The sequence below is a fragment of the Medicago sativa genome, chromosome 5 (genome assembly GCF_051527215.1).
Source record: "Medicago sativa cultivar Bolivia chromosome 5, Bolivia_mono, whole genome shotgun sequence".
Classification (NCBI taxonomy): domain Eukaryota; kingdom Viridiplantae; phylum Streptophyta; class Magnoliopsida; order Fabales; family Fabaceae; genus Medicago; species Medicago sativa.
In genome coordinates, this window is record NC_140753.1 from 69,627,193 (window position 1) to 69,638,203 (window position 11,011).

The 11,011-nt window shown below is 33.3% G+C and overlaps 2 protein-coding genes across 2 annotated transcripts; one reads left to right on the top strand and one right to left on the bottom strand.

Moving 5' to 3' along the window:
* The first annotated feature begins 448 nt into the window (after positions 1-448).
* On the top strand, positions 449-1,724 carry LOC146924452 (uncharacterized). The gene is made up of 2 exons (XM_085711855.1): positions 449-1,251; positions 1,446-1,724. Exons 1-2 carry the CDS (start codon positions 904-906, stop codon positions 1,722-1,724), a joined length of 627 nt encoding a protein of 208 aa, XP_085567981.1. The 5' UTR covers positions 449-903.
* Positions 1,725-7,708: 5,984 nt separating this feature from the next.
* On the bottom strand, positions 7,709-10,763 carry LOC146924453 (receptor-like protein 6). Its single transcript, XM_085709477.1, has one exon. The coding sequence runs from the start codon at positions 10,663-10,665 to the stop codon at positions 7,861-7,863; it is 2,805 nt and encodes a 934-aa protein (XP_085565603.1). The 5' UTR covers positions 10,666-10,763; the 3' UTR covers positions 7,709-7,860.
* Between the last annotated feature and the right edge of the window lie 248 nt (positions 10,764-11,011).

Genomic DNA, 11,011 nt, shown 5'->3' on the forward strand with positions numbered 1-11,011 from the left:
GAAGTTTGTTCACCTGAAAGAACTGGTACTAAATTGCAGTTAATATCTGCCTTTGCTGTATATCATGTGAAAAGATTTATATATGTTGAAGCTTATCTGAAAACCTATCGGTTTATATGTTTATGTGTTTTTGGGTCTCTGTTTGTGAGAATCGTAAAATCTTGAAACAAAAGCAATAACTGTAATTAAGCTATTTAGGAAAATCTGCTGATATCTGAGATTCAAAAATATCTTTTTCAAGTTAGATTAAATTTAAAATTGTATGCATGTTGACTATGGAACTTTGTTACGATTTAAAATACTATATAAAAAGATTTTAAAGCATTTGGATTAGAGTTAGTGATGAATTTATGTTAAAGATGGTCATGGATATCATTTGCTTCATCACTAACTAACTATGTTTCTGTTTGTGTTATTTTTGTTTGCCATTCAATCATGATTGTCTTATTTCTTTTTGAAACCAGTAAGATTATTGGTAATTTCTTTAGGTGAATATACTTGCTAATTTAATACCGCTATAGCTGTTGTTTTCTGTTTATGGTTTTTGACTCAAATAAGTGCTTATATCTAAGTTTGCTTGATTTTCTGGTTTTGTTGTATATACAGAGTATAAAGCCAATTGTTTGAGTTAAATTCTGCATTATAAGAATTCTGAATGTTACATCTAAGATGTTAAAAACTGATATAGTTTCTTAATCGTTAAATTACAGTTTAGTTCTACTATTGTTCAAATCCAACTTAACTTAACCCTTTTTTACGTCAATGTAGGCTAGAGTCTGTATTCAACAACACTACTACAATCAACACCGCAAAGAAATCAACTTCAACTCTCCTGGATTGCTTCTTTCTGATGAAGGAATTAACTATGTCACACACTTTGGCAAGGATGACATAGGGGTGTACATGGGTAATGGAATCAAAATTGCCAAACAGTTTGGATTTTTGGTTCCAACCAAGATTAGGCTCGACTACGAGGGCATCAAAAACATGTATAAGCTAACACAACTAGGACCAATTTACATTCCAACTGTTTTCCCCGCACGAGTTAAACAAGAACCCATTGAGATCATTTCAGACGATGACACTGACACTGAACAAACAAATGGTGAGGATGAAGCAAGAACTAATAATCAAATTCAGCCAAATGCAGGTCCTGTCAACAATTTGCAAAGAACTAATGTGGTGCATTATCATCACTTTAAGAAGGATGTGACAGCAGCTTTAGCCTCCATTGAAAAACAACAAGCCTTGGTACGTCAAAAACCATTCTTAATAATAACACATAGAATAAGACTATGCAAACTTACCACATATCCTCTGTTACATTAAATTCAGAAGGTGTTATAATTGTAATATATTAATGTCTCATAACATCAACCTTAAAGAAATAGTTTCTATTCAAGCAATCTATGTGCCTTTACAGTTCCATTTTTGATTTCATATAGCATTTTCCAAATCAAATATCCAAAAAAGTCTTGAAAAGAAAGTATCTAAGGATGACTTTAGAAGATTTGGAAACACACAAGACATATAATTGCAAGGTTAGGACTGCTGGCAGAGGAAATGCTGAGAAAAATTTAGGTGGTGAATGGTTTAACTTCGTCGTAGACTGCGACTTACAAGAGGGTGATAGGTTGATCTTTGATTTGGAGGATCCACCAACCAAAATGTATGTCAGACACATCCGCGGCCAAGAAACAACAAAAGGTACTGATTACTTTTGAAAGAAACATGTTTCTTTGGTGTTAGGATTGTAAATCTATTTGCTCATACATTATTCTGTCCTCTCTTTATTGCAACAGGAATCTCTCTCTGCTTATGCTAAAAATGATTTGGATCTCACTGGGAGCTGTACTTCTGCAAATGTGTTAACAATGTACAATTTGTATAATATTTCGATGACTATGTGTTGAAACGATGGTTTGGATATAATAATCCAACCCTTTTTTGGTAATCAAACTTAAATAGGTTTTTGACTATATCGCAACATCTATATTTTGACTACAGTACACTATATGTGCAATAATAATGGTTGCTATGTTAGTTGCTATGTTAGTTCATTTCCATATTTGAGAAGGACAACAATGTTCTATGATTTCAACAATACTCCTTAGAATCAGTCATAACAACACATTCATATGACTTTTCTGTTTCTTCATCAATTAAAGTTATGATGTTATCATTATTCAAATTTAATTGTTCACAAACATTTTGTGGAAAGTGCTGCAAAAAAATTAACCATATATAATCAATTTTATAAATGAATATCTAAGCAAAAGAAAAGCAGAAATAAAAGTAGAAATAAAAATTACCAAAACAGTTGTTCCATTGATGCACCCTTGAGTTAACTTATAAGTCCACAGAATGGATTCCATCTCAACGTTATTTCGATATCGTTTGATAGACATCTATTACACTTGAAGCAAATACCTTTAAATAGATAAATTATTATACATATCTTTGTTTTTTTTTTTTTTTATGCAATTCAATAAATAAAACTTATTTTGTTTCCAAATAATATGTCTTTGTTTATAAAAAAGGCATATATTTTGTTTCCATTGATTTTTATTTTTTTCTCAACATCAAAACATGCAGAAAAAAAAGGAAAAAAAGTAGACACATGTAGCAACACAAGTTTATGCCTAGAAAAAAAACCCCACCTCAGTCACAAGTGTAAAGCTACAAATTGTAGTAATAACAGGCGTATGGATCTATACATACCAAATAATATGTCTTTATTTATAAAAAAGGGATATATTTTGTTTCCATTAATTTTTATTTTTTTCTCAACATCAAAACATGCAGAAAAAAAAAAGGAAAAAAAAGTAGACACATGTAGCAACACAAGTTTATGCCTAGAAAAAAAACCCCACTTTAATTACAAGTGTAAAGCTACAAATTGTAGTAATAACAGGTGTATGATTTGATAAAAAAAAATATTCTTATATACAAATAAGAACCAAAAATAAAAAAACAAGAAAGTCATAATGTTCTACTATATAGTGAAAAGAAACAAAAATAAGAAACAAGAATATGCACACAAAAAAATGAAATGACGAAGACACGTGTAACAACACAAGTACATGCTTAGAAGAAAAAGGCCACCTTAGTCATAATTGTAAAGTTACAAATTGTGCCAATGACATATGTATAAAAACATGCACACAGAAAATGAGAGGAAAGAGACACATGCAACAACACAAGTATATGTTTGCGAAAAAGCAGCCACCTTACTTATAAGTGTAAACCTACAAATTGCAGCAATGACAAATGCATAAATCTATACATGCAACTTACACGTACTCACACATCCTTTTCCATATAAATAAAAGATTTTAATTATTTTTTCTAATCAAGTTTTCAAGTATAGTTATGGAACTGCTCAAGGAACATTTTCAATCTACTCCGCCAGGATTTGTCCAAATTATTCAACTCTCTTTTCAGGTTTGTTACATAATACTCATATAATCATTTAATTATTATTCACTAGATAATTCATTGTTATAACTCTTATCTTTGCAGCATTATGCAGAATTGGAACCTCATTTTATAGCTAAATTTTTTAATTTCTTAGAAGATAAATGGGGTGTGTGGAATGAAGATGGTGATCTCCATATATTACAATTCAACAAAAATTTACTCAATCCACTAATAACCAAGGGTATGACAGAATTCAAAGAATTCTATAACATTCCGGATAATGTCGAGGTTATTCTATCTTATTATGGAAATCACACTTTCAAGCTTCAGACTTACAACCTCATAAATATTTCAACTTCAATTCTATCTTTCCACAGTCGTAGTACAGATGCATCTAAAACAATCTTCTTTGAATTTACCCTACCTCCAAATAGTCACAAAGAAGATCAATTGGTTTGTATTTCACACAAACTTTTTCTTATAATTTTGTCCTTTAACACTATCTTTAATTTAACTTCATTTTTTTTCCCAGATATTACCGACAAACCTCGCTAATTATATAAGGCAAAATTTAACTGATAACTTGATTGTATTATGTGGAGATGATGGACTGATGTCACACTTCAACATTATGACAAAATTCACAAACAATCATAGAACATTGTTATGCCAATATTTCTTAGGCATTGTATTATTCTCCAAGTAACAAACTATAAAGTAGTTAAAAGTAGTTATAATCTCAACTGTTGAAGAAGGAAACAGACTATGAAGTAGTTAAAAGTCTCGCTGTTGATTTACCAATCAAAATTATAATTCTGCACCGTTTTCTCTGAATAACACTCCTCACAGTTTAGAGGAACCAAATCCAAAATACCTATACTTATTTTTTATAAATATCACTGAAACCTGACGATATCTCTATTTCATCTACAAATTTGCCAGGAATTTATACGGCGGTGTCTAACATATAACCAGGCTGAGAGACCAGATGTATTGACCATTGCCCAAGATCCATATCTCACATACGTGAAGAAGTAGTGATGTTCATTGACATGGCTTTGTTACCCTTTCCCCACCAAAAAAGCATATGGGGATCTCATCTTCTAACTTAAGTCACTAAATATCTGTCAGAATTTGTATAGGCTATTAAGGTTTTCTTATCTCAAATGAGTGAGGGAAAGGATTTTTCCCATTCTAAAAGGAATTCTTGTTTTCTTCATGCATTTATCATTTGGTTCAAAATACCGGAGTAGCAAAAAGCTAGTTGAGTTGACTTGACCTTGAAAGGGTCAATGATGTATAGGTAGGTAAGAAGTTATTTTTTTTTTTTTATTTTTTGATTATTCTTGCCACCAAATTATTGGATTATAATGCATATTGATCCGCTGCATTTTCTTTTCATTTGTGGAGAGTTGTTTAAAGACATTTTATTGAAGAGTTTGCTTATCTTACAATTGTATAATATAGATGGTTTAGCCTAGTATGCGGTGCTTGGGGCAAAAGTAGTTTTCAACCATCATATGTGATGTATTTCAATCAAACTGGCAATGATACAGCAATGAAAAACAACTTGTTATTTTCAACTTGGCCTCCGATTCTTCTTAGTTCAACTTTGGCGAGCTAACTTTTGAAACCCAGGTTTTCGTAATTCCCTTAAGTTTAGGGCTTGTAGTGCTTCAATCATCAATAAATAATGGTGGCAACTGTCCCCAACATCAATTCTCAAAGACGAACTTGCACATGCACAACAAGCAGAATGTAGCATTTGGCACGCTACCATTGTGGTGGCATGGGTGTGGTGACTGCAATCTGCGTTAGCCCACAAGGGCCTGGACGTGAAAAGCTCTATTCTTCGCCTCCTTCTATAGGTCATCCTCACCAAGCGTGTGCTTCTTGAGCTCTCAGAGTCTTAGAACTTGGTTATCGACAATGACACAACCAAATTATTGCAATTGCTTGAGCTTGCCTCAGAATGTCTCCAAATCTCTCTACATTTTGTTTATTTCCTGTGCAAGGTCTTCCTTAAGGCCACTGATGTCTTCATTGCGCCTAAACTTAGTGTTGGAATTATCAAACTCCCCACCAACCAATCTGTTCATTGCCATATTCGTAAATATTTGATATGCAACCGTCCTTCTTCAAAAGGTTTGACATATTATGAGAGGTACACCAAGTATCTGCAACAAGCAGGTAAACAAGAATAAATATACACGTAAGTATATTTACAGCGAGTACAGTTCTACACACCTGCAGCATACTTTAGACACAAGTTCATTGGCACAGGTCACACTATTTTCGTTAACAACAAGTTTCATGTTAACAAAGAGACACCAATATATCTAATTGTTACAATTAACATTAACAAATTATTCAAGCCTCTTCCAATTTCTTCCATAGGTCCTTGCCTTGATAGCAAAAAAAGAACTGATCTGAATTATTTTCTCTAACAACCTCAATGGTTTATGCATCTTCTGTCAAACATTTATCATACTTACATCACCAAATTGAAGTTTAGATTTAAATAAATAACCATCTCGATGATAATACTTGTGCTCAAATATATCAATAGCTAAATGAAAAACATCAATGATCTTTTTCAGTCTAGTGCACTAATAAAATATTAGATATTGGTGATTAATATTACACATATTGTGGTCTGATGGTATTGACTCAGAACCTGAGAGTGATTTTCACTAATATAGTTTCACTAACCAACCTATTCCACTATATCTTGTATAAAAAAAGAACATACTCCACTATATCAAACTGCATAACATATAACTAACTGAATAAAACATAAATTATTTATAAAAGTTTGATATTTGATATAATTAGTGGAATTCCATATTTGAAATAAATATCTCTTTTAAATTACTTTTTTTTGTCAATTTTTCTTGTGAATTCTTAAAACTAACCATTACACGGTTATTTACATATACCTTCTTTTATTACTCAACGTATGGGTAACTAGGTACCATTTTCATAATCAGTTTTAAATATAAGTAAAAGTCAATCGTAACTAGCTCATTTGACTATTGTGTGGGGGTTGTCTTTGATTTTTGGTATTGGTATCGGTTTTGGTGGTTAGTTTGTATTGATTTTTGTGGTAGCCCTTGGTTGGGTGGTGATTTTATTGTTGTTTTTTGTATGTCTGAGATGTATGAGTTTTATTTTGGGTGTTCTGCCTATATAAAACATCTTTTACTAATAAATTTTACTGTTAAAAAAACAGTCCAAATTAAGACAAAGTATTTTGATTTTTTCTTATATTTAAGATAAAAATAGTAAATGTCCAAATCAAAAGGAGTGTCAATTACTAGTATTTTGACTTACTTGAATAAATGACAACACTCATAATCATTGACAAGATAAGCTTAGCAATCAATTGTTATTATTTTTTAATTAAACTAACATGATGATAATTAAATGAAAAGAGAGATCATACCGAGAAGGATTTGGAAATGGAATGTAGATGGCTCTTCTAATCTAAAGGCAAATCGGGTCCAGCTGGTATAGTTGGAGTACTTCCAAAGGACAAAGGTACAATCATGGGAAGCTTTATGACATCGATAGGTGTTCGGGATTCCAATGAGGAGGAGTTTTTAGCAATTGTGTCCGCATATCATTTAAGAAAATCTGGTTAAAAGATGATGAGATTATAGCAGAATCGGACACCAAAAATACACTTATGTGGATTCAGAACAAATAAGATTGTTCGTGGAATCTCCGCTTTTATTCTACTAAGGTAAGTAACCTAATGATGGTGCTAAAAAAGATGTCATTTGTACATACGCATAGAGAAGGAAACTAAATAGCAGATTCGTTAGCCAAAGCAGAAGCATGCATAGAGGGGAGGCTGATACATTGCAGGGACATTTTGAAGAAAGAATGCTAATACTTTTTTGAATGGCTGCAAGGTCTGATTCTTTGATAGCCTGGTTCAAACTCTTGGTTTTGTGGCTGCTATTTTGAGCATGACATTGCTGAATTGCTTTCTTTATAGCAGAGTTGCTATTTTATGGCTGAGCTCGGTGCCTGGTTTCATGTCAGATGGTGCTCTAGTGTGAAGTCTGATGTGTGTGATATTTTTTGTGCACATAATGTATGTTATGCAGTTTTTGGGGGTGATGTTTGATTCAGCAGTATGCAACATATACTAGATTTACCCAAATGTGGGCTACCTACCAACCAGGAGACATTGAGATAAAAAAAGAAAGTTCAAAAGTTGAAGCAATTAAGTCTTGATCATTTATTCAACAACAAAATCTTGATAGTAACATAAAAGCAATTGATCACTATAAATTTCTTATTTGTTCAACAACTTACAATATATAACACATTGGTATTAAAAGATCTATATAATACTACATCCCTTAAACTGAGAAATTCAGATTAATTACAAACACTTGTATCTACATATTTGAAAAGACCCTCATCCAATTAATTCATTCTTCTGCGATTTGCGATGGCACTGTTGTTTGTTCTTTTCAGTCTTATGTTAAACATATGTTCAACATGTCTTGCAAGGCATTGGGGTTTTCCAGTGAAGAAGAATACATTATATCCCAACAGCAACCCACATATTACCCCACATGCATATCCGATTGCGACAGCTTTCCAGCCAAATCCTGATTCTTCTTCATCTTCAAATGTTGAATGTGGTGGCAGATCTTCCTCATTTTTGCATGATTTAGACAATGGGAATCCACATAACATTGTATTTCCTTCAAAGGAATCATTTCCAAATGTAGCAAATTGTTGACCTGTAGGTATGACTCCCTCAAGGAGGTTTTTTGAAAGGTTTAAGATAGAGAGGAAATTCAAATTTGTCAAAGCCTCGGGAATCTCACCCGTCAATTTGTTGCATGAGAGGTCCAACCACTCCAAATTTCTCAAATGACTCAAAGATTGTGGAATGCTATTTGTGATTCCATTGTTTGAAAGGTTAAGTCCTTTGAGAGAATTTAATTCTCCAATGACTTGTGGAATTTCTCCTTCAAACATGTTATTTGATAAATCAATAGTAGTGAAAGTAGTGAATATCCTTGTTAGCTCCCTAAAAAAACCTTTCACTACGAGCACCACAGAATCATTATAGTAATTGACTTTGCCCATGTATTGCAAACCATTCTGGCTATCATTCACATTCATCATTCCTTGAAAGTTCTTGATGCATGATGTTGGCAAGGGGCCACTAAAATTGTTGTCAGAGACATCAAAAATTCTCAACTTAGGAAATGAATGGTTGGTGCGAGAACAAGTGATTGCACCATGAAGATTATTTGATCGTAAACTTAGCACCTGTAACTCTTGTAAAGTTTCTAGCCATTTGGGAAACGTATCCTCTATGTTGTTGTCACCAAGGTCCAAAACTTCAAGATATGAACAATGAGACAAAGACTGTGGTAATGGTCCTTCCAATTGGTTGCCATTCAACTTTATGGTCTCTAATTTATTTCCTTTGGAAAAGGTTCTAGGAATGCTTCCATAGAAGCTGTTCATTTGCATATCTAAAATAGAGAGATGAGGAAATGTTCCCAGGCATTGTGGAATCATACCTGTTAAATTATTGTGAGCCAAGTTGAGAATGTAAAGGGAACTTGCATTGCAGAATGTTGAAGAAATATCTCCTGTGAAGTTGTTGTTTGAGAGTAAAAAGTATTGCATGCCATGAGGTGGAATTGGAAGATCTCCTTGCAACTTGTTGAAACTAAGATCAATGTACCCAATTTCATGGCCATTTTCATTCCATGTGTTTAAGAGCTTCTTATGAAACCATTTGGGAATTTCCCCATGAATGTTGTTATTGGAGTGATCTAACCATAGCAGATTATGTACTCGTGCTAGGAATTTAGGAAAACTATTAATATTAGCAGAATATAAATCTAATTCCTCAAGGTTGGGTAAGATGGAGTCAGCACTGCTATCAATGTTGATAGAAAGAAAACTATTGTGTGAAAGATCGAGATACCGTAGTTTGTTTAATTTTGAAAATTGGTGAAAATCCACTACACCACTCAAGTTTGTTGATGACAAACCTAAGTAAGTAAGATTTTGGAGTTCAAATATTGAATTTGGAAAATGGCCATGTAGGTTGTTATTAGAGAGAAACAAAAATTCCAAAGAATATGTTGAGAACTCACCAATGAACCCTGTGAGATGGTTGTCGCTGAGGGATAACAGTAACAACGAAGGCAAAGAATAACACCACTGTGGAATTGTTCCATTTAACATGTTATGACCCAAAACCACATAGCTCAATTTTGAACGTTTTGTGATTTCAATTGGAATTGGGCCAACTAGTTTGTTAGATGATAAATATAAATCAGAAAGTTGAGGTAGATGAAAAAGTGATGATGGAACTTGGCCTGTTAGGTTGTTAGAGGAAAGGACTAAATATTCCAATTTGTTTAAATTTCCATAAACAATTGGGATGCTACCACTAAAGTTATTATCCGATAGGTCACAATGAATGAGGTGTTCCAGGTTTGAAAGTAATGGTGAGATCTCACCGTTAAGTTTATTTTCTGAAAGGTACAAGTATGTTAGTTGAGTGAGGTTCCACAAAGATAGAGGAACCATCCCATCTAAATTGCACTCTGAAAGATCTAATTGAGTAAGAGACTTCAATTGACCTATGGAATAAGGAATTTCACCTGAGAAAGTGATGCCAGATAGGTACAAGTACCTTAGAGGAGTGCTCCAGTTGGATTTTGGAAGTTGGCCACTAAGGTTATGATTAGATGACAAATGTAGTTTTTGAAGATTAGGTAAAGAGAGGATGTCACTTGACAAATTTCCTTGCAACCCTGTGACTGCTAGACTAAGAGAAACCAAAGAGGATGACAAATTCTTTAGCATAGACAAAGAGCTCTCTCTGATGGAAGACATGTTCACTCCATTCAGATAAAGCTCACTTAAATTAGTAGCATTATGAATGAGTTTCTTCCATGTCAATGAATCAAGTTCCATTTCCACAATGTTAATGCTAAGATCAAGTGATACTAATTTTGAGAAATGAGAGATTGTGGAGGGAATATTACCACTGAGGTAACAGTATGATAGATTTAGATGTGTGAGTTTCACTAAATCTCCAATACCAATAGGAATTGAAGACCCAGAAAAATTATTAAAAGCCAAATTGAGTTGTTGAAGGTGTCTAAGCTGGAAGATAGTGCTATTGGGATGTAATTCACCATTCAGATTGTTGCAACTGAGGTCCAGACCAATCACGTGATCTGACATGGTGTCGCACGTGACACCATCCCACTCGCAACAATCTGTATTGTTTTTCCAAAATTTTGTCTTGAAAGAAAAAGAAGAACACGGAAAATAGAGTTGAGATGAAGTGTTGAGAGAAAAGGAGTTTTTGAATTGTAACAAGGCAGAGCTGTCATGATGGTTGCACAGTGAGAAAGTATAGGAAGTAAAATGAGTAAGCAACAAGAAGAAGAAAAAGTGAAAGGTAAAAGAAGGCAATAGAGTAAAAAAGGATCCCATTTAGAGAAACTTACACGTAATACTCTCTTCTCAGTATTCTTTCCTTTTTCCTTTATGATATGATTTAGGATGTACTAATTGATTTCCCTCT

Bases quoted from the DNA above. Each gene is read 5' to 3' on its own strand.
- LOC146924452 (XM_085711855.1), top strand. From the start codon at position 904: ATGGGTAATGGAATCAAAATTGCCAAACAGTTTGGATTTTTGGTTCCA. The intron at 1,252-1,445 runs GTACGTCAAAAA...GATTTCATATAG, and splicing joins TTGAAAAACAACAAGCCTTG to CATTTTCCAAATCAAATATC.
- LOC146924453 (XM_085709477.1), bottom strand. From the start codon at position 10,665: ATGTCAGATCACGTGATTGGTCTGGACCTCAGTTGCAACAATCTGAAT.